The sequence below is a fragment of the Neolamprologus brichardi genome, chromosome 15 (assembly GCF_056152115.1).
Source record: "Neolamprologus brichardi isolate AB-2024 chromosome 15, ASM5615211v1, whole genome shotgun sequence".
Taxonomy (NCBI): Eukaryota; Metazoa; Chordata; class Actinopteri; order Cichliformes; family Cichlidae; genus Neolamprologus; species Neolamprologus brichardi.
Genome location: NC_142118.1, coordinates 4,749,188 through 4,775,839, shown reverse-complemented (window position 1 = coordinate 4,775,839; position 26,652 = coordinate 4,749,188). Strand labels below are relative to the sequence as shown.

General features: G+C 42.9%; 2 protein-coding genes across 4 annotated transcripts in view; both read right to left on the bottom strand.

Annotated features, from left to right (window-relative positions):
• Positions 1 to 579: 579 nt before the first annotated feature.
• LOC102791707 (uncharacterized) lies at positions 580 to 9,953 on the bottom strand. Of its 2 annotated transcripts, none has more exons than XM_087852062.1 (7): positions 9,631 to 9,953; positions 3,743 to 3,937; positions 3,055 to 3,184; positions 2,207 to 2,308; positions 1,742 to 1,773; positions 1,615 to 1,641; positions 580 to 1,315 (listed from the first exon to the last, which is right to left on the bottom strand). In XM_087852062.1, exons 1-7 carry the CDS (start codon positions 9,788 to 9,790, stop codon positions 1,041 to 1,043), a joined length of 921 nt encoding a protein of 306 aa, XP_087708188.1. In that variant the 5' UTR covers positions 9,791 to 9,953; the 3' UTR covers positions 580 to 1,040. The 2 variants fall into 2 exon arrangements, with proteins under 2 accessions (XP_087708188.1, XP_035764613.2); XM_035908720.2 differs by lacking the exon at positions 9,631 to 9,953 and adding an exon at positions 4,313 to 4,704.
• A 4,482-nt stretch (positions 9,954 to 14,435) lies between these two features.
• Positions 14,436 to 26,652, bottom strand: part of LOC102799417 (bromo adjacent homology domain-containing 1 protein) — a 29,372-nt gene continuing 17,155 nt past the window's right edge. For both annotated transcript variants that reach the window (XM_087852380.1, XM_087852381.1), the window contains exons 2-7: positions 22,566 to 24,359; positions 21,159 to 21,517; positions 20,726 to 20,885; positions 20,511 to 20,590; positions 18,353 to 18,444; positions 14,436 to 18,104 (exon numbers count right to left, since the gene is read on the bottom strand). In XM_087852380.1, coding sequence (XP_087708506.1) covers positions 17,915 to 18,104; positions 18,353 to 18,444; positions 20,511 to 20,590; positions 20,726 to 20,885; positions 21,159 to 21,517; positions 22,566 to 24,339 — 2,655 coding nt within the window. In that variant the 5' untranslated portion in view covers positions 24,340 to 24,359 and the 3' untranslated portion in view covers positions 14,436 to 17,914. The remainder of the gene's footprint in view (positions 18,105 to 18,352; positions 18,445 to 20,510; positions 20,591 to 20,725; positions 20,886 to 21,158; positions 21,518 to 22,565; positions 24,360 to 26,652) is intronic.

The window sequence follows — 26,652 nt, the reverse complement described above, 5'->3', positions numbered from 1 at the left end:
GTGTGAGTAATAGCTGAAGTTAACAGGCCAGCTAATGTTTGGCTGTGTGTGCTTACTCCATGAGGCTCCTCATCCTCAGCTTTCTTCTGAGAAAGGATAATTCCAAGATCTTTCACAGTTCATATGCGTGGAACAATCAAATCTGTGAAAGCTAATACTGGAGCGTTCAGAGCTCCAGTATTACAGGCTGTGGAAACTGTAGAACCGGAAACTGTTGCTCTTGTAATTCTCTTAAATCTCCACTTGAATGCAAAAAAAAAAAAATGTCACAGTATGTGATTTTCAACAATTTCCTGCTCATCAAAGTGTTCAGCAGCCATTAGTTCCTTTTAGCTACCTCATAAAAGCCTGTTGCTGTCATCATATTAAAGTGGCCCCATATTTGTTGCTATGTGAGCAGCTGATAGCTGGAGCACAGCTGTAAACCACCTCTTTCTTTTATTATGGTACCAGCCACCACCACATGCGCACACTCACACACATTAAACTGAACCACAACAAGTGTTTTCACAGTGTTTGTTTTTATTGTTTCTCCTGATTTAAAATGAGACTTTCTGGGTACACACTGTAAATAATCTAAGGTGGGACATCAGCTACGAAACCGAAAACATCACAGCAAACAGACTCGCTGGCACACATTGAGTTACAACAACAACAACAAACAAAAAAAAAAACCCAGCCTCTCTCTTACATCGCACATTCGGTGCCCACGCACTCACGCAGCGTGATGGAGACAAACATTAGCGGTGAACACAGGCCTTCGGTGAAGCGCTGTGCAGGTACCAGCGTGCGACAAATGGAGCTATTGCTATGCTGTGCGGTGTGGCTACGAATGCATCAAAGCTTTCACTCTATCCTCAGAAATAAGTCCCAATTGCTGAATTGCAACAAAACCTGTATTTGTAGGTTTAAAGTGGTTCGTTGAGGCTTTCATTTGTTTTGGGGTTTTAGTACGCTCAGTAGCAGGGATTGAAAAATAAATTGTCCACACTTTTCCCTATTTGTGCATTAAAAGTGAAGAAGAAGAGTGCAGCGCTTTGTCAGTAACAAATCTGAAAGTACTGGCTGGGTGATTTGATGGGGCTCTTGTAGCTCGACGTGTCATGCGGTGCGCTCTGGCCGCTTGAGGTCTTCTGGAAGTTTAAGGTGAAGGATGGGGTTGCTTTCCTCGCCTCTGGCTTGCCGCCCCCCTTCGCCTGAGGGCGATTAGGAGCGGGCGCGGGCCCGCTGTGGGCGGGCACAGCAGAAGCGGACTCGGCAGCTTCAGAAGACCCAGTCTTTCTTGTGAGGGGGCTCAGATAGATCTGCATAGTCACTAAGTGAAGCGGTGAAGTGAGGTGAGGACGGAGAGAGAAGGAGGCAAGAGTGGAGGAGTGACAGGAAAGGAGAGCGATGAAGAGAGCGTGAAGGGCGGGTTGTGGGCGTGGATGGGATGAAAGAAAGACAAAAAAAATAAGGGTGGAAGGGGCGAGGGAAGGCACACAAGTCATGGTGAGATGTGGAAATATGAAAAGGTGAAGATAAAACAGGAGCTCAAGCACGATTCGCTTCATTATAAATGTAAACAGTGGCTGTTTTGCGTTACTGGGGGTGTCAGACAGGGACGAAGCCTACCTTTGCAGTGTGTCACACGCCTGATTCCTGCAGCAAAGCAACACACATGCAATTCAGAGTTAAACAACGCCGGGTTTCTTTAACAGTCCTGTTCTGAATGCTGCCGGCGGGGAACCAGTCAACTCACCTACATTCACTGCAGCCTCTCTGGGTTTGCCGCTGTTATGTTGACGGAGAGAGAGAAACATGATACAGAGATGCCAGAGGACACGAGTGGGAGAGAGAAACAAAGAGATGCAGGGACAGAAAGAGAGAGTTAGCAGATCTGAAGGGAGATTTCATCCGACTATAAAAGGCTGAAATCTTGACACATCAGTTTCCGGTTGAGTAGGCCTAATTAAAGGTTTCCTGTGCTCGTGCCCCGCGTTTGCTCTTGAAACAGGATGTCTGGGGCTGAGATCACTTTGATTTAAATTTAGAAACAAAATCACCTCGAAATCAGCAGAGATCCACACATGATCTGGTTTGTGAGAAGTGTGTACGTGGGCAAAGAAATCTGAAACACTGTTACACAACTGTGCTGTGAATTTGACAGACGCCTAAGTTTGTTGTGTGTGTGTGTAAATTTAGAAATTCAATAACAGCTTCTCACCTGTCCTGAACTTTCTTGCTGCTCGAGGCTGCAGAGGCGGGTCGTGTTCTAGCGGTCTTACACGGGCTGTCTTTCACGCTACCAGGTGGGCTCTTCACACCGCTGGAAAGACGAAAAGAGCGAGTGGGGTCAGGAAAAAAAAACGAAGAAGAAGAAATGGACCGCACAGAAGAGAAAGAGGAAATAGCCAGAAGGTAAGGAGAGATTAATTAGAAAGGTGAAATAAGAGTGGAAAGAAATGAACCCGCTTTAATAAAGATGAGCGCGATGATGAGGGTGATTCTCCGTCTTGCTTTTTCCTCATACTGAGCGGCCGGTTTTAAGTGAATGGAGATTTACCACTCTCTGTGCAATTATATCAGAGTAGCCCAGATGTAGCACCAGCACATTAAGGTGCCACAGACATAGCTTATCGCGCTCTCTAACTAATGCTATCTAATAGCTGTATCATTTGAAATGTAATTGAGAGGAAGAGATGTGCAGAAAATGGAGCGGCGCTTTATTGCTTTGAAAAGAAGAGGCTGGTGTTGGGGATCGTTACGCAGCATCCGTGTGCAGTTTCTTAGATACCGGAGGCTGTCTTTCTGATTGCCTTTGCATGTTAAATAATGAGAAGCGAAGCTCGCTAATGAAGACTGAAGCTGCTTGATTAGCACACGCTTCTCTTCTGGGTGAGGTGGGGTGAGAAGGTCTGCTGTGTGAGATCATTCCACAGTGAGCAGTAAAGAAATTTAATGCCTCGTTTAACGGCAGACGTTTAAGTCGGCTCGGAAAATACACAACGTGATCTCCTGCACATATTCAAAAAGTGAAAATAATCTCCAGCTCCCTCCCAGAGGACTGGGTACCTTCGGGGTGGTGTTGGGCTGTAGTTCCTGGTTGTGGTGGTGGAGGGCAGCGTGGTGCTCTTCTTCAGAGAAGCTGTGCTGGGGGTCACCATGGGGGCTCTGGAGGGCAGAGCCAGAGACACTGGCCTGGCTGTGGGAGCAAACACACACACACGCACATTCTGTGAACTGTGTTTGTTGTGAATGCTCTTTTTGTTGCCTGCACAAACAAAGTCCCTTTTGAGAAAAAGCCATGACTGAATTTTTATTGGCATTTCTGTCGTTAAACACTGAGCACATAACTGGGTTTGCACCACTCTGGGATTAAGCGAAACAAAAATGATTTGATTCAGCTTCTCAAAGTGATACTTTACTCTGCTTTGTGAGATTTATCTCTAAAATTTGAGCACACATGCTTTGATAAACTGTGATATTCGATTTACTCTGTGACTACATATAGACCTAATCAACAAAACAAAACCCGTCTCTTTAAATCATCTTTTATTTTCTCCACTATGCGCATTTTTAATAATATAGTCCCATTCTAGCAAATGCACCTGAGGAAGATGACTGAGCACATCATGTACAATCTATAAAAAAGTCGATGTCTTCTCGTGTACAGCAGGCTGAGGGATTAAAGCGCTTTATGTATCGACACACCTGAAATCCTTCCTCTGGCTTGTAGATATGTCAGTAGATCTTTGCTCACCTTTGGCCCCCGGTGCTCTCCTGCCAGCAGCAGCAGAAGCAGCTGCTTGGTGCTCCTCAGAAATGTTGAGTCTCTTCAGGACGTCAGCCAGAGCCATCTTCAGAAGCTGGATTTCATCTTCTTGCATCTGCATCCTCTGCTCGAGATATGTCAGCCGATCGGCCACATCCAGGCCGCTGGCCGAGCTGCGGTCGTCTGCAGATATGAGGACAGATAGCATGACATGTTTTGCATTATCATTAGAAAACTTCCTTTAAACAACAGCCAGCCTGAAATAGATGCAAGCAGCTGACTTGACATCAAGATCTATAGAAGGTGTAATCAGAGAGGGGGCGAGCTCTTTAGCGTTCCCTTTTTCATGGCTGCACTGTAGAAATCTAATGAGGTCATCACACAGCTGGACATAGATCATCCTCGCAGACACCATGCAGCAGCGTGTAAACAATGGCGTTAAAGCGCACATCCAAAACACTTCTGTCACCATCATTTCTCTTCAAGTGATTTCTGCTTCATCTTTAACTGCAGGCAATCTGTAATCCAACACAGTCACAATGGGTCAAAGGTGGCTACCATGAGAGATGCTGGAAGCTGAGGAGCAGTCACGGTGCTTCAGCAGGCCAGCAGGGCCTTCCTCCACCCCTCCAGACTTCTTCCTCCTCTTCCTCTCCTCTCGCGAGCATACTTTTTCAGTGCTCGTTCCTCCTCTTGCTCCCATCAGACGGGCCTGCTCTCCCTCCATCTAATTTTGATCCGCTGGCGTTGACGTCCACTAAGATTTCATCTCTTTTGCTCCACTTATGTCGCACACAGACACACACACACAAGATCAGCCTTTCTGGTATTTTAGCCGCCTTTTGTTTGTTTTTTTAGAGCATCCAAATGGTGTTACAGCATCTGCAGCAGGAGATGAGGGTCTTGGTGTTTAGATCCTCTCACGTTTCCTTGGTGGTCGCCGGGTACAATCTGTGATGTGCAGTTGTGTATGACAGAGCTTAAAGCCCTTTGCTCAGGATGAGAGTGTATGAAGGTGGGGGCGGGGCTGATAATGCTTAAAAACTCTGCAGTCGTCCAATCCAGCCTAAATTGTGTGTACGTGTAAGTGTACTTGCATGTGTGTCTCTGTGTGTATATGTGTGTGTGCAGACTATAATGTTAATCCCACAGCCTGAGCCTCTTTGACCCCGCCCCCACACGTAAGCCCCCTGTCACTAACAGCGCTGGAGACACAGAGAGGAAGCAGCAGAGATAAACCTGAGACACTGCTTGTTCTTGTGCCGTGAAGCTGTAAACATCTTGCACATCCACAGAGTTACAGTTTACAGTGGATGTCACTCTGAGCAACGGGGAGGATGAGGCAGAGACAAATAAAAACGAATGCATCCTTGTGGTTGCACAGGATTTAAGAAAAAAAACCCAGTGAAACAGGAGTCGGCTGAACGGCATCATTTCCCAGTCGTGCTCAGCCAGAATATACAAGAAGGAGCAGGGATCAGTTGCATAATCTGCTTCCTTAAGTCAACAAAAACTCTGATTCCCAACCAGGGGTGCTTTTACCCGAGGGGGTACTTATCCAGTTTGCCAGGGGCTGGGAGGATAAATCGCGAAGAAGCTCAACTAATTTGATTAAGTAAGCATTTTGGTTTGATTAAAAAGTACATCAGCATAATGAGTTAGCTGCCCAAACCATAATACCACTGTTGCATGAAAACGTGTTAGCCTCAGTAGATTTATTTTGTAACAATTGTTGCACCTTGTACTTTATTGTGATAAAAGAGTGGAGAGAAGAAAGCTGAGATAGCTCAGCTAAGGGGAAAATACACAGTAAACCACAGCCTCGGCTTTAAACTTACAGCATATGGGTTGCTTGCTAGATCCATTTAGCTAAACAGGCTCTCGGGCTTAATTAATTAAACTGAATATACAAATAATGGTAATAGGTAAGAGTAATCGATACAGATATAAATATAAATAGTAATAGAAATAGAAAAGTAACAAAAAATGGTTAAGTGACTAAAAGTGCAAAAAATGCATAAATATCTGGAATTTTAACCGAACTACAGTATAAAATAGCTAAAGAGTAGCTACGAATAGCTTAAAAAAAGGGTTAAAAGTATAAAATGACTAAAGAATAGCTTAAAAGGGGGCAAGAATATAACAAACAGTAGTTAAGAATACCTCAAACGGACAAAAGGCAGAAAAACTAAAGTTGCTACAACGTTTTAAAAAGTTAGCGATAAGAACTGGTGAATGAAAAGGTGACAAGTAACACATAAACAAATAGCTTAGGGCTAAATGTTGTACTCATGAATGTAAAAGCTGCCATTTGTATATAAAATATGAATAATAACCACTGTGATGTCTCCTACTTTTTTCTTGATGACTCAAGTTGGACTTTTTGACCATAATCTTAATCTTTTAAAACCACGTGTAAAGAGCCAAAAGGGAATGTAAACAGTAACCCGAGAACACTGATATCATTGTGACTTGTCAGTCATGAGCAGCGGCGTTCAAGACAAGCAAGGCAACATTGCTCAGCTTGTGAAATATAAAAATAACCATAAATTAAAGTATAATGATCTCTCTCCTTTAGTCTCAGACTGAGTTGTCATAAGGCTTCATATAGGAACACAGCTTGGATTAGCAAGTAAATGAGCTTCAGTGATTTAGCATCATACCAGATGAGTTCCCTCTTGCCAACCACCCACGGTCAACATGTGTGACGTAGAGAAGATTGAGTTTGAAAAAGCTGTTAATAACTCATTCAGTGCACTCAAGAAAAGCGCTGACAATGATGGAGAGAGGACAGCAGCTGTGACCATGTCCGATCGAATAAAACAGCCAAGTTAAGCAGGTGCAGACTCACAGCACTTTCAGATTAGCATTTATGAGAATATCTCAGTGTACCACGTTTAATCAGCTGTTTTGCCAACACTTCACCTTGATTTTTCATTTGAATCCCTCCCTGTGGGTATTGACAGTTAACCATTAACCAACACACCGCTCAAGCCTTTTAATTCAGCTGATTTTTCTTCATTATTTTATTTTTAAATACTTTCTGAAAAATCAAGATGTAGATTCTGAGCTCATGAACAATTGATTTTTTTTTTCATAGATATGTGGCACTCACAGGACAGCGATTTATAGAATACGATGCTGAACATAAAGTTTTAAAATGAGCCCAGTCTTAAAGCAGCAGTAATATTACACTATTTCATACTGATGGGGGATTTTTACTTTGAACATTTTACAATTTTCCAGATTCAGTAAGAGGACTAAATGTTACAATCCCTGATAATGCATTGCTTTAAATGAATACACTCGTCACCTTAGCCACATGTTTTTTCTGTGTCCTGAGCTACAAAGTTTCTGGACAGGGTATTTTGCTATTATGTCAACTGTTCTTGGGGTAACTCTTCATCCTTGTCCTCTGATTGCTGTATTTGGGATTCCTGTTCGCTCACTTACACTTGATTCCACACAAAAGGATATTATAGCCTTCACATCCCTATTAGCGAGACGTCTAATATTGTTGCATTGGAAGTCTGTTAAGTATCCTACTATTTCCAGGTGGCTTAAAGATGTCATGTATTTTTTTAAAACTTGAAAAAATTAAATATACGTTGAGAGGTTGCACAGCCAAATTTTTTCACAAGTGGCAACCCTTTATCTCTTATTTTGCTAGTCTAGAGGTATTGCCTGTTTAAATGTACCTCTGTTACTGTTATATTCCTCTAATGTGTTTGATGGTTGTGTTGATCTGTGTGGGACTGGGGGTGGGGGTGGGGGGTGTCTTTGTTTTAGAATGCATTGGGGTTTTTTTTTTCATATATGTATATATAAGTTTATTTACTTAGGAAAATGAAGAAAAGTTGATTGTATTTCGGTAACTGCAAGTACTGTTGTTTTCTTTTTTCAATAAAAATATTTTCCAAAAAAAAAAAAAAATGAATACACTCATACCAAACGATGAATCAGATGGAAATAATAACAATAATAATAATAATCTCAACTGCATTGACCACTATTATATAATATGCAGTTTAAACTCAAACAAGTGGACAGGTTTGGAACTTACACTGTTGTTTGAATGCTTTCAATGTTTTCAGAATGTAGTACGTCTGTGAAGTGCATAAAGTGCACGTTCAAACTATTTTTGACTCTCACTTGTTGTTGTAGTTCCTTTGAGAATCGAGTCTAAGCGCTGACCTGTCCAGGATGACGATTTCCAGTGTAATTATTCAGGCAGTAATCCGCCTCTCATGGAGAGTTGTGATTTTTGTGTAGGCATGTGATCTTCTGTTTCTCCTCCTGTCCTGACCATGACATCATCCTCGTGCTACCTCCACGCAGCCCATATGGGACTGAGATTAGAATAGCACATAATCCCAGTGCTGTAAAATGGAATTAGCAGCCCAGAGCTCAGTCTCTGCACTAACTCGGCCCCACAAAGAACAGGCAGGCCCCACAAATGTAAACACACATGCAGCCCTGTGCATTAAGTATATCTGCTGTTTCTCAAACACAGTCACACGCACGCACTGCCAAGTTATCGCAGCGAAGGCTTCCAGACTTCACAAACTTATATACATTTAAGCAAAATGCAAATACGTTGAGCTATAACTGCAGCACGGAGAGCCAATGGAGCGTTTTAATCTCGGTTTGCAGCTGGCGCCTCTTGAATGGAGGAACGGCATCTGTCTGCTCGTATCAGCAGTCAGCAGCCTGACACACACACAGGCCACGTGTGCGCACGCAGTCCTTCACATGTTAGTCCACTGATGCTAATATCCCAGCAGGGACAGGGCATTTCCCCAAATCTTCTCAGATAAGACACATCCCACAACACCACAGCTTGACTATGACTATGTCACATGTGAGAAGTAAGAGAGATGTTTAGGATTAGTGTTTGGCTTTATCTTGTTTGACAACCAATAGGGTCCAGCAACAGCAATCTAGCAGCCTGGGAAGATCTTTTTTTATTGGTTTTGTTGTTTTTTTAAGCCAGTGTATTTATGAGAATGTGAAAGAAACAGAACAAAAACAAAATGTGTCATTAAAAGCAATCGTAACAACAATAATTTATGCCTGAAAAGAGAGCGATCAGGTTCTTAAAAGGTTCTGTCAGACACACCTGTTGAGTCACATTCTTCTTCAAACAAAGTTTCCAGCTCAGATTTGTTTTCGTTTTGTTTTCTGGACACGAATCGCAAACTGATTTGAATAAATCTGTCATACTGGAAATCATAAATGCATGAGTTTTCTTTTTCTTCATTGTAAGATTTATTCATACGCCACACAGACCCTTTACCTTAGAACCACCTGCGAAATTCTGTGCAATGCAAAACAACAGTTGTGCATGAGCTCTGCATCAAAAAGCTAACTGTTCTTTTATCTTTAATGTTGATTTAGCTTTGAGTTTTTAAGGAGTAAAATGTTTAAAAAGTCAAACTTGTCAAAAGATTTCACAGCTGTAAGTAGTAAAGTGGCCTGTGTAGTGAGAACTGTGTGTATTGCATTACGTGTTGCATCCAACACACATCTCTGCCACTGTATATGAGGAATGCACATACTTTTATACATCTAGGGTTACAAGCTATCATCACCTCCACGCTCTTAGTTATAGAACACTATAGATACATAGTATCTACAATTGTTTCTATTTTCAATCTTTTAATTTTCTGTAGCTATCACATAAAAATCTTTATGATGACTTTTTACGATCATGACCGCTGTGACGAGAAAGACCAATCACGCTACATGCTTAAAGGCTCCAGCTCATCTACTTTGGGCTTAGCGTCCTCCTCCATGCATCTGTGTGCAAGCAGATGTCAGACCAAAACTACATGGAAGTGATGTACGTGAGAGAACGAGCTGCTGTGGCCGTATACCTGTCATGAAGTCAGTGTCTGGTGCCAGCAGGGAGTCGCTGTGGTAGCTCTCCTTCAATGAGGGCCTCCTCAGGAGGCCGTGGGCTGTCTCCTCCATGCCTAGACCGTGATCCAGCAGCTCCTCCATGTGACTGTCTCCCTCCGCTGTGCTTTCTGCCATAGCCCAGACAAAGTGTGCAGGATCCCACCTTACTCTTACTTACTCTCCAAAGCTTTGCTGCTGAGCTAATACACCTTTCCTAACAGACCAGTGGACACCACCTAATGCTTTCCCTCCCTCCCTCTCGCCTGCTGTCCTGTAAGAAATAAGTGGAGCGTGCTGGCAGAGGGTGATGTCACTCATAGGACAGATTAAGGACCTGGTAAGCCAGCTGAAGCTCAAGAGAGGACAAGGCTGTGACAGTAGGAGTCTCTCTCTCTCTCTCTCTCTCTCTCTCTCTAGACAGGAGCCAAGGAGGCCTCGGTTAGGGAGAACACTTTGATGCTAAATAAACCTTGTTGGAAGATAAATAGCTCAACTCCTGTCTGCAAACATCCACCTTCTGCTCTAAGGAGGAGGAGAAGATGAGTAACAATTACTGACCTGTATGCAGAGGATAAACACTGCCAACAGAAAAAGAACGAAAAGAAAACAAACAGCAGGGTGGGACCATGCAATTTGCTGTTGCATGCAAAGTTGCAGACACGCACACAATTGCACTCCCCAAAACAGCTTACATCAGGATACCATCCGGAGTGGCCGGCTCTGGTGTACTGTAAGGATGATGAGATTCAGAGATTAGGCAGCAGAACTTGATTAATTACAGTCATCAGGAGGACAATAAGCCGGACGTGGTAATTAGACCAACAGAGAAAGAAAGAAGAGCAGATGAAAAGCTAGTTAGGCAATTGTGTCGGGGTCTCCCCCGGTGTAAGCTGGCTTTTTGTCTATTTTGCATTTGCTGGATTGATTCTTTCTCTAGCAGATGCTTCCATTTGCTGATCTGTCAAAGCAGCTTTCTGGCTTCATACATAAAGGACAACCTTGAGTCTGCAGAATGTTTTATTTTTAATATTTGGTTATCTAATGTCTTGAGTTAATTCTTAAAGCCATTTTTTGTGCCCTATGCTTGCTGCTGCTGAAATAATTGAAATGAAAATCATGAAACAGTTTGACTGTGATCAAGCGTAAATGGGGAATGCAGTATGTGAATGTTAATACATGGAAAAATATTTTGCTTCTTGCCCATCAGACTTGCTGCCATGGCGAGGTGCATCTCTGGTGGATCGATGCTGTTGTAGCCGAACTACATACTTACATAGGAAATCAAAAAATATTTGTTTTTCTCTACACATTCTATCACATCACATTATTGTCTTATTTTTACCCATGTATTATGTGATTCACCCGTATTTTAATATTGTACCTGCTTGATTAATCATTAAGCACATAATGTTTTGTACTTCAGTACAGTATTCGAGAGGCTGGTTTTAGTATAAATGTATTAAACAAAGAAATATAGAGGACAACAGGCTGTGACTTCATGTTTCTGTATGAATTAACTTGCGCGTCAATTATCAGAACTCTGAGACTGTTATGAAGGATGGGAGCTTTCTAATGATGACAAAACCATTACAGAAAACAAGGGGGAAAAGTAAATAAAACATAAGAGACAAAGAAACTCATATTTGAAGTATTATTCAAAAGTATAAATAAAGTTTGGTTACTTTTGGTTATAATTACTATTATCAATTAAATGGATTTCTGTAGTTTATCTGTATATAAAACCTATAAATATATTTCGGTATGTGACATACCCATCTGAATATTGTAAATTCATTTCAATTGACCAGTGATCACCTGCTACATTATCAGTAGAGTTCTGGTGAAGATTTACACGCCTGACTTCTTTGCAATAATGCTATAATTTCCCATTGGGATAAAAACAATATTTAGTACAGACCAGTGATGCAAAACTGTATATATTCTAATTAACTAATATATACTAACCTCTGGCTCTCTTCCACAGCATGTCTTTATCCTGTCTTCCTTCACCCACCCCAATCGGTCGCAGCAGATGGCCCCGCCCCTCCCTGAGCCTGGTTCTGTTGGAGGTTTCTTCCTGTTAAAAGGGAGTTTTTCCTTCCCACTGTCGCCAAAGTGCTTGCTCATAGGGGGTCATATGATTGTTGGGTTTTTCTCTGTATGTATTATTGTAGGGTCTACCTTACAATATAAAGCGCCTTGAGGCGACTGTTGTTGTCATTTGGTGCTGTATAAATAAAATGAATTGAAATTAATTATATAATAGTATGGAATGTGTATTTTTTTAACTAAAAAAATGCAAAAGGTAGCCTTTAAAAGATGGATACATTTGATAAATAGTGCATCCTGTAAAAAAAAAAAAAAAGTTTCATTACTTAAAATGTTGTAAGCTAATTTTTGATTTGGAAAAGGCAGACAGCACCATTTCCTTTTAAACTTGGAACTGGCCTATCTGACTGCAGATGTGTTTTAGAAATAAAAATAAATAAGATTAGCCTACAAGAATTTATTGTTTTACATTCTTTTGTTTTGTTATTTTTCCAAGAAGAAATATAAACAATGAAATGACCTCGATCCCTCACATTTTTCTTTGTTTGTTTAAGGCATCACAATTTCAATACGCTGACATCAGTTCCATTTATTCCACCCTAAACTGCTTTCCGCTGCTCCCTTATTCACAAGAGGTCACCATTTATTCCACCCACAGTGAGTTTTTAATATACTCTCTCGGCTCCATTACCACGCAGCCACTAGTCTTTAAGCAGGCTGGTGCACTTGAGAGGCCTCTCAGGTCAAAGTGTGCTGCTAGTTATGTTATTATGACACACTAATCGTCCTGTGGTCTGGCTGCTGTTATCCCCGCGTAACAGACACTAAGGCCCTGCAGTGTGGTGTGTGTGTGCTGAACGCTCCTAATGCCCTGAGGCCTGAACGGGGATGAAGGCCAAAGGCAGATAATGACTTTGTTGACAGAGGACATGAAGGGAGGGAAATCGGAGACGTGGAAAACGGGCAGGGGAAGTTTGAAACCTTTCGCCTGTTGTTTTCAAACTAACAGATGACCACGTATTGTCTAATCAGTGCCCTTATTAATACTTAAATGTAGAGGTCAGAGTAGGATTCGACCCAGTCTGACCTGAACACTGGTGTCACACCACTGACCTCCTGTGGACACTGTTCATCACTACGGCTCATTGGTGGAGGAATTTTGATCAACTCGGTATTGATCGCATACAGTGAACTAATCTCTAACGTCCTCTAAGGTTTGCACACAGGCAAAATTAGATAACCTTGAAGAGAAACACATAATCCTGTAATGGTAGGCATCTAACCCAAATAAACTTTCAACATGACCTCTACACCTGTCAGGTGACCGCAATTAACCTGCTTTACAAATTAAAAGCTCTGAAATAAAAACACAAACACAGGATTTTCACAAAGGACTTAAAATTTATAAATATTCTCTGAATCGAACATTAAATCAGTCGGGATGTTATAGAATTCTTCAGAAAAACAAACAAACAAAAAAAAATTCCAAGAGATTTTTCAGAGAGCAAGACAAAGTGACAATAATCTGATACACACATTGCTTCTCTACTCCAAAAATATCTAGACCTTTCACTATAATTTGTAACCCCCCCCCCACCCAAAATATACGCCAACAATAAGCATCAATACAGACCACACAGAAAGCAGAATCTCAGGGGTCGCTCTGGGTACTTTTCTTTCTGTGGACGCGCTTCCTGTGAGGCATCAGCACAGGTTACTCAGTGTGTGACCCCGCCACTGTGGACGCCACGTACAAACTTCCTGCCCTGTCTTGTTGCCATGTTAAAGAAGGATGCGACTGTGCCTGTGGGATGCTTGGAGGAAATTCACTTGAGTAGATGGCTACACACAATCTGGCTGGAAAACGTGGGGCAGCCTCCTTGCTGAGCTTTCTTGATCTAATTTTCCAGGAAGTCTCTGCATCGCTTCTAGTACTCAAAAAAAAAAATGGGGGCAGGAAAAGAAGGAAAAGCTGCTGAAAGGGTTTAGGATGTGGCCTTGTGACTCCTCTACATGCTTCTCCAACACCTGATCCATGCCCTCTAGGGGCCAAATATGTAACAGCACATCTGGGAGAAGGGCAAGAGTGGTCATCTGATCAACAGTTCTCACTCCCAAACCGTAACATTTTAGGCTAGGTGACAAATCATCAACATATTACGTTTTCGGCTACCCACCACGTTCTTAAATGACGACCTCGGAAAAATGAGGAAATATGAGAACCGTATGGACTCAATCTACACATGTTCGCTCTTTTTCTTCAAATGCTTAGAAACACGCTATTTAACATCATTAAAGTCCTGGTTAAGATCAGGAAAAAGGTTATGGTTAGGGCTAGGGATAAGGTTAGGTTTAGGGCTGGAATACAGGGCTGGAACGTCTATTACCGCTGGAGCGTCATTGCACTGGATTTCCGCCATAACCCGCCGCGTACCATAAGAACGCCGAAGGTCTCCTTTTGCGTTCCTCAGGAACGCCGCGGGACGTGACAACACGTCGGCATGTTACGCCTCGGGAGTGAGAACGGCAACTGATGCAGGAGGGAGAAACTTCATTTAATCTACTCATTGATTATAATAAACCCCTGGCTGCCATCTGTGCCCATCACAAACCCTGATAGCTTACTTAAGTAAGGAACTGTGTGAAAATGATTAGTGTTAGCAGATGCTAAGACTCACTTTTAACATATATTTTATTAAAAATAATATCCTCTAAAGGCAATGGCAATAGGATCCCCTCACTACATCTAAACAGTAAACTGAGAGAACACAGACACCTTTTTAAGTAAAAAAGTTTGAGGGTTTGATCATGATTGTAAACATCTGTCCTGCCAAATACATGACTACTAATGCTAATGCTTCCCCTACCTAATAATTTTCACACAGTGCCTAATTCCTGATCCTCAGTGACTTTTGTTTCAGAGGATGAAAACTGTTCCCACTTCAGCATCCGAGGGGGATCTTCTCCTTGAAACCCAGGGGGCATTCTGTCCTGTCTCGGGTGTCCCATCAGTCTCTCCCCTAATAGGACCAATCAATAAAAGCTCAGGTGACCACGTTGCCACATTCTCCCACACGGCATGTGACCTGGAAGAGTTGCCCCCCCCCCACAATTCTTGAGGTCAGGTTGGACTTTTTTCTTTCCAGCATGTAAAGACGGGAATTCTGATAAAACACGAGCCCGTGTTTTCACGCGAGCGCTTTCTCTCCTGTCTGCTCGCGTGAGCTTCACTGTGGTCTCCACCCAATTAAAAATGATATAATTTAAAGAAAAAAGAAATCTAAATAATATTTATATTGTTACAAATGAAACAGAAATCTTTTCTATCCTGGAGCACAAAGAAAACAGGATATAGTTCATCAATTAGACACAGTATTTCCAAATAAGTTAAAATTAAATCTTAATATGTTTTACTAGATTTAAATATTTGTTTCTTACTTTAAATATAATCATTACAGATCTTGCAAAAAATACTACACTGTGCATTGGCTGTCTGTTTAAAGAGTGCCCGGTGCTTCCTGGATTCTAATATCTACACTTCATTAGAAGTTGGCTGGATGGGAGATTTCCATTGGCCTATTATCTCCAACCTCAGGTCATACATCAGTCCCCATTATTATTATTTTTTTCCCCATTTGGTCAAATTTCAATTAACATTTCATTGTTTTTGAAACTCACCTGAAAGAAACAGAAAAATAATGCATATCCTCTTGATTAGTTACGTTCATTTTCCAAAAATAGCAAGTCTAAAAATATACTGCATACACCATCTTAGGAAACTGACATAATAAAATATCCCTAATAAGGAGAAATCGTAAAGTAGGAGAATATATCTATTTATATTACCTCTTTGAAGAATCTGGGGATTAATAGAAATAATAACAACTTAAAAGCAAAAACCTCCCAATAATCAGGATTGGATTTTTGTCTTGGGTCACGACTCGTGTGGCTCAAATAGAGAAAAAAAGTTCAGGATGGCTTTAGCGTGTCAAAACTTTCGCAGGCTTTACCCAACGTTGAAGGACCGGGCGTCTGCTGCGTGGGAAAGCAGCTGGTTACTCTTGATGCCGTTAAAGGTACACGATCGCGCACTCCGCCACCACTCACAAGCCAAAAAAAAAAATGCTTGCGAGGTTAAGGCGATAGAAGAGTCTGGTCAGAAACCCGCCACAACAAAGTATCAAAATAGCCCACCTGCCCCTCCGAACCTCCACCCGAACGCCCTCCAGCTTGGTGCTACGTCTGCCCGCACAGTGGGTCGGGCCTCCATCCAGATGCCTATTTGAACTCTAATCACATTGACAGTGTGGATACATACATGTATATATATATACTGTATAATTATATAGGTACGTTAGAGCTGACTGACAAATCGGATGGAATGACTCGAGCGATATCCCATGATTCAACATGTCGAGCATCGGGTTATATGACAAACACGCTGGCTGGCTGACTGACTCCTCTACTGGTTAAGTAATAGAAATACACAGTTTGCACTGACAAAAGCAGCCACGACATCCTCACGGTTTCCTTCTACAAAGGTACAAAAAAGACACACACACACACACACACACACACACACAAAGAAATGATATACAGTGAGCCCCACCCCACCCGGCGTCAATATTAAGTAGCTGGAAGTTGAACGCATGTGTAGTAATTAAGGAATGGATTAGTGCAATAGAACAAGGAAGTGAGGACTAGAAGCGCTGACGGAGAGAAGTGAGGGTGGAGACGGGAATTCTGGCTTGCGTGAGACATCCTTTGGTTTATCTTGGCAGAGAGGGGGTATTGAGCTGTATCGGCGATCAGAAAAACAATCGGGAGCGAATGTCATCCGCCTTTCTTTAGGAGAGAGGGTGCACGAACGCTAAGCGCGTCACATCTAAGCTGACAAATTCATGCTTTTCTCTTTGCCGAGCGAACAGCCAACGTAACCTTTTGCTGTAAAAATGTACAAAAGATGTTTTCCACCATTTTCAGACCTTTTACTGTTTGTAAGAGAGCCGCGTAGACTGAACCGAACCCTACTTCCAAGGACTGCAGGTGCACCCTGTTCTACCGCTTCAGTGTTTGATGTGGCGAGACGTAGCTGCCTGAAGCTCTCCCTGCAAGTCATAAGGCAAGTCACAGGAGTGAATGTGAGAGTATACACGACACCACCAAAAAACCCCATAAGGGAGCCTCTTCTTCAAGTAGCTGAGATTACAGTTTTCTTCGACATCTTTCACCCACGTGTGTTTCTTTTTTTTTACTGGTTCGAATCGATCGCGAGACATTTTAGTGTCACTGGTCCGTACTAAACGAAGTTAAAAGAGCCCCGCTCTAGTTCGCTCGAGTCTAGTAGGGAAAGGACTGTCTCACGAACCCCGTTCAGGTGCAATCGTTTTAGTTTTAGCTCGTCACTTGAGATGAAAAGGTTTCGGTCAGTGTCAGGAGAAGAGAAGGAAGCTCCGCTTTCTCTAAAGCTGCTTGTTTTGGTTTTGATTGCCTGAAAGCTTCCTTAAAAAACAAAACAAAACAAAAACATCACACATGGCGACAGTTATCCATTCACCCCGGAGTCACACTCGCTCTCCATTCTCTCTGACACGCACGCGCAGACTCGCGCGGGTTCGAAATCGGGAGAAATGACACGACACTCTCTATTAGCTGCGCCTTCGCTCTCGCTGCTTGAGCACCGTTAACGCCGAGCGGACAGCGCGGGCCTGTGTTCCCCGGCAGCGCCTCTGTGCCGGACCATCCCTGAGCCACTGGCTTACAAATGGAACAAACATGATTGTTGTGCTAAGACGCTTGAGGGGAAACACAGTCCTGACAGCAGCCCGGCTCGGCCTGGCGTTCAGCAATTCTGGCAGGGAAGCGATTGGAGGCTGAAACCTCAGAGTGTGGTGGAAGCTTTTAAAAATTAAAAAATCTGATCTGAAGAATGAATTATCACTCCTTTCTCTTCCAAAACCAAAACTGGAAAACATTGGTGCTCTGTCTACCACATTCCAGCTAAAGGGATCTGTGCTTCTTATTGGCCCAATAGACGACCTCACCCCATCGCCACCCCCTTCCCTCTGATTGTGAGGTGCTCACTGGATAAAAACAAAACAAAACAAAACAAAAAAAGTCCCTCAGCCCCCTTCACTCCCTCTTCTTTGTGCGGGACGGGGCGGTGCTTCATTGACGATTAATTCAAAAGGTGCAACAGCCCTCCACCCTCTACTGCAGATTCTTCAAGATGCGACCGTAACGGAAATCGTAGACGTGCCGGCAGAGATACACCAACTCGGGGTCGACGTCTGTGGGCACACAGCGGTGGGAAGGAGGGGCAAAGTCGGGGCGGCAGGGCACCATGCTGGCACTGCCAGGCGGGGCACCTTCAGCACGCCGCTTCACCAAGGCACAAAATCTAGGAAGGGAGAGGAAAATTAATTAAAAGGCAACTTTCCTGCTTCTCCGCCTTCATTTCCTTCTTTTCGCAAAGGTTTTCACGGTAAGTGTTCATGTTCCTGCAAATTCATTAACAGTTGTAGTGTCACCAGTGTGTGATTTAAAAAAAAAAAGAACGTGTCGTCAAAGCTGAGCTGTTCCTTTCAAACTTCAAACCTTGTGAAAAGACTTTTTCTGCTAGCAACAATTACCGTGTTCGTTACTTACCTACAGTACTGGGCTAGTGGGAGAACGTAGCATCTGTCTTCTATGCAGGCCACGCTATTTTCATCCTGATGCCGAGAGGCGAAAATCTCATTCTGAAATCAACAGCAGGTGTGAAGAATCACATCTCTGTTAAGCGTTTCCTATTGTGCTCGGCGAATAATGACGAAATGACACTTTTGTACAAAGAGCACAGCGGGAACTATAATTGTTCACGAGCAACAGGATTTTGCCTTTTTGCTTCTTATGTACTGCCAAAGACACACACACAAAATCCTGCTCTGTTCGACACGCGCTATTGTAAAAAGAACATTTCTAGAAGTAAAATCGTTTATCTTTCCTGTTCTTGGCTTGTGCACGTCTGAGGTCGGAGAGATATCATTTTTGGGCTTTGTGGTCAGACTGAAGAGCAAACCGACTATCCACAGTTTCAGGGCAGAGCAGCGACAGGCCGTTTTGTTCGCCTCCTCGTTGCACATAGTTTTCTTACACATGTTGCACGAGGATACCTCATAATATCTCTGATGTAGCACAAACTGTTCCATCGATAACAACTGCATTATCTTTAAACAAAGTGATAACAACTAAATAAAGAATAAATTTCACAGCTGCAGTGGTGTGCAAAAGTCTTGGGTCACCCTTCAAGAAGAGACAGACTTTCTTATCATTTTTTTAAAGTGGTCTTGAGCAACAGTTCGAGGCTTTCTAAGGCTCTTTCAAAGTTTTTCTTTGCTTTTTCACTCACTTTCAGTCCAGTCCTTGTACCTGAACATTTTCAGTAAATGATTAAGGTTTTTTTGTTTGTTCACACTGACCTGTGAATGATTCAAGCATAAAAAAGACACATAACTCAAGGGATGAGCCTGTCTCGAGTCTGCACATAGCAGACAACTTAGACAAGCACCAATTTTACCATCAGACACCCTTTTACTAACAGCCTGCTGCAAAAACACATCATTTGTTTCGATTTCTTTAGCCGAATCAAAAGACGCCAAAGATAAGACAGCTGTAAAACTGTATTTTTGCACCAACAAGATTATTCCCAAAGAGCTATTAGCTGAACATGTGACACATGTCAGCATGGTGTGTAGTATGCCTTTAAAAGATTTGAGGAAACTGGAAATGAGGCGGACAAAAGTGGCAGACCTAAAACTATCTAAAGCAGATGAACAGTATCTGAAAGCCATGTCCTTAAAAACTGGAAAAAGACCAGACTCAGGACCCGAGAGATACATCTGGCCCTTCGGTTTTGGGGATCTTGTCATAAATGATGGAATTATGAACAGAAATCTACCATACAATACTATCTGGATTGGTAACTGTTTCTTTTTTCCATGAAATGATCCCAAACACGCTGCTAATGCAGTAAAACCATACACACTGGAACACTGTGAGTCATGGATTGGCCTCCCAACATTACTGAAGCAGTGTGGGATCACTGTGACAGAGTACAGAAAATAAAATCAGCCAACATCCAAAGAAGAGCTTTGAATGTCCTTCAAGAAACCTGAACTATTATCCCTGCAAATATTTCAATAAACTGCTGCACCAATTTCCCATTTTCTTAGCTTAATATATAGAAACGAATTGTGGCTCAAGACTTTTGCACAGTGCTATACTTTATATATTTTGACTTATAATAATAATAATAATGGATTGCATTTATATAGCGCTTTTCGGGACCCTCAAAGCACTTTACAATACCACTATTCATTCACTCTCACATTCATACACTGGTGAAGGCAAGCTACAGACTGACAGAGGCGAGGCTGCCATATCGCGGCATCAGCCCCTCTGGCCAACACCAGTAGGCGGTAGGTGAAGTGTCTTGCCCAAGGACACAACGACCGAGACTGTCCGAGCCGGGGCTCGAACCGGCAACCTTCCGATTACAAGACGAACACCCAACTCTTGAGCCACGATCGCCCCATAGACTTCATCTATTCTTACACACAACACATAAGCGCACACACACACTTCATGGTGTCATTTTTTTCCTTAGAGGATACTGATTACGTAATCCTTCGCTAATGGAGTAAATCAAATAAAGTGTTTTTATTGGATGAACGTTGATTGTACCTTCTCTTGTCTAACATACACACAGATCTGTGCTGTTACTGTTTGTCTGCACAAACATCTTGGCTCCAAATCTCTGCCTCACCTCACAGTGTGTGCTGGGATCTCTGCCTCCCTGTGTGTGCTCAGGTCGGTAGTACCAGAAAAGACTCATCATCAGCTCTCCTGAGGGATCACATTAAGACACACACACACACAGAGGTAAACAATCTTGGCCATATGTTCCTCCGGTCATCCATCAATACACATGCACTACTGTATCGCATCACAATCTCCCCCCTTCTCCTGGTCTTTTTTTACCTGTTTTGGGGTCCTCCCACAGCGCTGATATCTTGGCAACATATGGGAGGGATTTCTTCCTGGGGCCTGATCGTAGCAGCACAGAGTCTCTCACACGTATCACTTCGCCGTCCCTCTCGACTCCTTCGTAACATTGCCGCAGGGCCGTCTCATCCTCTCCCTGAGACACACACGAGCACGCAAACACAATAAGGAAAGATATAATTCTCATTATAAAGACAAAAGGAATCTGTCACACAAAGCTGTATGGTCAAAACACAATTATCCTTTCCCTCAAGAGACAATTTCTTTGTCCTTGTGGAAGGCAGTGGTGTTGATGCTAAGGTTTCCACTGGTCGGGTATTTGGAATAGAGAAGGTTTTCCTTCGTTCAACAAGCTCTCTAATATGCTGATCATCTTCATCGTACAGAGATGGACTCTCCAAAAACCTACCGCGATGAAGACCTCCCTCTCTGTGGGCATCCCAACAGGTAGCCAGCCATTAGTGGCGCGTCTGCGGCTGACCCTCTTTTGTTTGGTGCTGCTGAGGCTTGGCACAGATGGCGACTCCTTTGTCGATAGCTGTGCGCGGCCCACAGACAGAGAGTCACCGGAGGGCTTGGTGCTCTTTGGGCACTCCTTGGCTAGCCTTAGCCTAGCCTGGGGCTGGTCTCGTCCAGACAGGTGGTTCAGTAGGTGGGGTTTAGTCTGCGTGGAAGTGGGCACGCTGGACAGAGGGCAGCTGGACATGGGCATGGCGGGGGGAACCAGAAGGGAAGGGTTGTGATCACCCTGAGGGGAGGGGTAACCCTCTGAAACAAAAAGGTGACAGTAACAATAAGCAAAGGAACTTCTGAACCCCATCAAATAGTAGCTGACACAGCTGGCTACTTATCTTTAGCATAAGCCACATGAACCTTAAATTATATATACACACATATAATTTAAGGTTCATGTGGCTCATGCTAGATAGATAGATATATACAGTGGAACCCCGACTTACGAATACCCCGTTTCACGAAAGATTCAAGTTGCGAAGGCACTGAACGGCAATATTTCTGCCCGTGTTACGGCAAAATGCCCGAGTAACGAAATCCGCTGGCTCTGATTGGCTGAGCCTACAATGCCCACAATGCCTTCCGAATCATGTGACAACCCCTCGGCTTCGCTGTTTCACTTGAACGACGTATTGTTGTTCTAGTTAGCATTAGCCTATAGCCTATCGTTCAGCATCGCCACACTCAAAACGCGCAATGGGTGCTTCGACTTACGAAAATTTTCGACTTACGAAAGATCCTCAGGAACGAATTAATTTTGTAAGTCGGGGTTCCACTGTATATAGATATATATATATATAGATAGATTTTTTCTGCTTAAAAGTAACCTGCTTCTTTTATCAGTCTAGCTACGTACATGACACATTGTAACCGAAAACTTTACAATAAGCCTAAAGCTCCTTAGCCACACACGTCTAAAGCAGTTACCTCATTCTGCAGGCAATTTTAAACCTCATGGCAAAAGACAAAAAAGGACTACATAAAACAGAAAGGCTCCACTTGCTTGATTTCACAATTGGCTTGAGGCATATCATTTATCAACAAAGGACTCTTCAGAGTCTTTAAGTAACAGCTTTATGTCTAACTATTGGAATAAAGGTTTCTTTTATAATACTGGCAAAGAAGGCTAAAAAACAGCTAAATCAAAGAAGTGTTATCTCAAAAGAACTTGCCATCATTGTGAGCAAATCCTCAAGTGGCCTCAGAAAACCACTTAAGACGGTGATAATTAATAATCAGCAATTAATACTGAACATTTATGAAACAAGACCAAATCTTGGGGCATGGGGGTCAATCCACTCACCTGTTTTGATATTGTGCGTGCATCCACTGCATCCTGTGCTAAAAGAGCAACCCCTGCTGGTGACAGGAGCCATCGCTCTGTAGGTATACCCACTAATCCCGCAGGCGTCACCGTAACAGGGCGAAGCCACAGAATTGCAGTAGGCGGGGTGGGCTAGTCCCGATGGACGTGACACCTGCTGCCCCAGCAGCTTGGAGCCACTCATTCGGCTAGGGCACAAACTAGATGGGGGCAAGTTCAGAGGTCGCGGGGCCATGGTGGCTGAAGTTGTTCCAGTGTGTGTGGGGTGGGCGATGTGGACGTAATAGCTGGAGAAGCAATGGTCGGCGGTGCAGAGGCAGGGGTGAGGGCTCAGGGTGAGCGCCGTGTGTGGTAGGGAATGTGTCAGCGATGGTGAGGTTACTAGGCACTCGCGCTTCACAGGGCTCATGGCTGAGTTAAGTGGCTGATCGTCTGATTCTCCGTAGGGTTGCTGGCCTAAAAAGAAGGCCAAGCCGTGACAGTAGTCCATTGAGCGCTCTGCAGGAAAGCAGTAGTACGGGCTCAGCTCAGTCTCCAGCTGTTCCTCTTTCACTTTCTTCAGTGGGTATGCTAGCATACTGCGTGACTGGTAGCCCGGTTTTGTCAGTCGATGGGTGCAGCCACCCGTTTCCCACTCCACCTTTGGCTCAAAGCCTGCCTTCTTGCAAGCTGTGCAGCCACTGTGCAGGGGGGGGATCTTTTTCCCCTTCTGCTTTTGTGTGAGTCCCTTGTGCTGAAGTTTGGCCCTCGAGTGCGACTTTTGGGTCGGGCCCACGACGGGAGCCTTGCAGTCTGAAGTAACAGTAGCAGTGGGTGCAGCCTTTGCTCTTTGTTTACTGGTAGCAGAGGAGCTGGTTAGCTTCAGCAGGGCTGCGGCATTAAGTCCAGCCAACCGTCTGGGTGCAGGAGCGTCAAGGCACTCCTGACTCATCCCCAAACTTTCATCCCCTCGGCTAACTTTGGCCCTCTTGGCAGGCTTAGAGCTTTGGTGCGCTTCAAGTTCATGAGATGTGGAGCCTTTAGTGTTGGTCCCTCGCAAAGCCTTAAGACCTCCGCAGACACCACCTCTCGCTGGATCTGCATCCAGGAAAGCCCCTGCATTTATGGGTTCCTCCTGTCTCTTGGCCTGTTTGGCTGCTGGTTGGGGATCAGTGGCTCTTTCTAGTAGCAGGCTGTTTACCGCCTCAGCATTGAGAGAAGCCAGTCTCCGCTTGCGTGGCTGAAAGACTCCCAACCGAATACCTTTGCTATAACTTCCACTGCATGATTTTAATTTGTTTTTTGGTGACGACTTCTCCTCTTTTCCGTCACTGCTTTTCCTTTTTTTGGACTTGGATTTGTGAGATAATCGTCCGCGGCCATCCTTTCCTTTACTTTCCTTAGACCTCTGCTTTTCACGAATGTTTTCCTCCAGTCGGGTCAGGAGGACATGGCAGCTGAGTCCTTCACTTTCTGAATTCCCAGCCCTCCCTCGCAAAGGGTACATTTTCCTGTCCCGTTTCTTGACGTGCCTCCGGTCCACCTTTCTTTTCTGCTCTGATCTTTCTGTTCTTTCCCTCTTGTCATTCATCTTCTTGGCCATGTTTCTGTCTTTTTTGGTGACCTCGCTTATCTTCTTTGTCCTGCCAAATCGCAGTGTGCGCTCAGGCCAGGCGCCGCCCATGGCACCACCATGTGGCCAAAGGCAGCTGTTGTCCCACCACTCTGGACTTTGGTTGTGCCCAAGGGAACCCTTCTGCCTTGCGTGAGTCATCACATGCTTGTCTATGTGGCCTAGAGAGAAGAGATGAACAAGTGGTCAAAACTCCACTTTTGTGCTGATTTTCTACTCTTACACAACAGGTCTCAACCAATCCCTGGCCTTGACTCAGTAAGGGTTAGTCGTAGGGTGTCGTAGTATTTTAACCACTTTTTAAACAAGATTTAAAGTATTGTGCAAGTCTTAAGCCTTTCCTCTGTTATATTATGCAGGAGAATTGGAAATAGGTGAAACAATTTATACGAACATGAACAAATCTGGTACAAACACCTTTATTCTTCAACATAACCTAAACTCTCTTAGTCAAGCTTTCTTATGTTTTCTTCAGACTTCTTCTTGAAGGACATTCAAAACTCTCCTTTGGCATTTTGCATGTGCTTTTCAATCCAGGTATGCTTTAACTTCATTGGCATTGTCATGCTGAAAAAAAGCCATTTCCAATCAGATGCTTTCCAGATGGTGGCTTCAAATCTGATGATACTTCTTCTACATTCATAATTCCTTTTGAAAATTTTGACAAAATTCCCCAAACCACTGGCTGAAATTCAGCCCCAAACCATGACAGAGACTCCACTGTGTACTGATGGCTGTAGACACCAGAGTTATTATAGTTTGTATTTTCTAATTAGGTTTGATTTTTATTTAGTTTTGATTTTTGCTTTTAATTCAGTTTAGTTTCAGCTAGTTCCCAGAGTGAGTTTCCTCATTTGAGTTTAATTTCCGTTGTGTTACAATGTTTCGTTTTAGCTTAGTTTCTATTAGTTACAGAGTTAATTTGAGTGTTATTATTATTGTATTGAGGGTATATGGTAAAGGCAAGATTTAGGAAACTCAGAAACAGTATTATATTAAAAACATATTAAAAACAGAAATCCAAAGTTGCAATAAATACATCCATCAAAGCCTAATAAGGCAAGTTTTGATTAAAGCTTTACCAACCTAACAAATACCAAAACTAGGGATATTTCCTTTTTATTTTCCTTTTTTTTTAGTTACTTTTCACTAAATAAATTCAGTTTGTTTTAATTATTTTGAAATGTCTAGCTTTTATTTTTATTTTAGTTAGCAAATGTTTTTCACATCTGGTTTTAGTTAACTCACTGCTGTACCTCTCTCCTGAACTCCTCTGTACATATTGATTTGGGCCAAAAATTTTACATTTGGATTCCTCACTCTATAAGACCTGTTACCACTTGGATAACATGACACAAGAACTTTAGTCTTCTCTGTTTCCCTCCTTTAACCCTTTAAGACCTAGCATAGAACCAAGTCTGCCAGAGCTTATATTATATTTTTACATGTTGTGGAGCCATTTTTGGGAGCATTTCAAGTTGCTATACATCAATACAACCATTACAGCCTAAATTTTAATAATATGTATGCATTAAGTGCATAGTAATTACATACATTGCAAAAAAGTGCAATAAACTACATAAAAATTTAAAATCGTTTTTGTTTTTTTTAACATATATTTCTAGTTAGAGAAATTTAAGAGGCTTATCCCTCAAAACTGTAAATACAAAAAAGTTGCACAAAATAGTTTCCCACCACAGGAAATTTATTTTAAGTATCTTCGTAGTTTTATTTTTGAAATACACCAATTTTTATATACTGCAGGAAAAACGAAAATAAATATTATAGTGCAAATTTGCAAAAAAAAACAGCATATGCATCAAAATAAACTATTCCCAGCAGTGCAATATGAGTCCTAAGCATCCCAGAAACGACACAGAAAGTCATAAAGTCAAACATAACTTTTAAAAACACCAGTATAGGCTCATAAGGCCCTGATGGTAAAAAGCTACATTTCTGCAAAATGACGTCACTTCTGGTTTCGGGCAGGACATGGAGGACATGCGATAGTTCGAGCTGATGGACTAGGAAGTGTTACGAACAGCTGATCGGATCGGCAAAGCGTGTTTCTGGAATATTATGTTTTTGTTCCTGCAAGTGTTTTTTATGCAGCTTTTGCAAAGCTATATGTGGAAGAAAACTGTGACTTAGGACAAGCTGATGGCATAAGATGTAAGTACAACTCCTCTGGTTTCATATGCAAAAAAAATTATTGCGCTAGCTTACGTGGTTGCAGAGCTACCGGGATTTAAAAATAGTTAGGCAAAACAGAGCGTGCCCGCTCCGACCAGCTTTAAAGGGTTAAGAACAGCATCTTGACAGCCACCCTTGCACTGACATCATTTCTGATGAGACTTCAGTGAACGGTAGATGGAATAAACTGAAGGGCCACTGAAGCACCTCTCAGGTCCTGTGTCAGCTCTTTCTTTCCTGTTTCTTAAGGCCACGACCTCC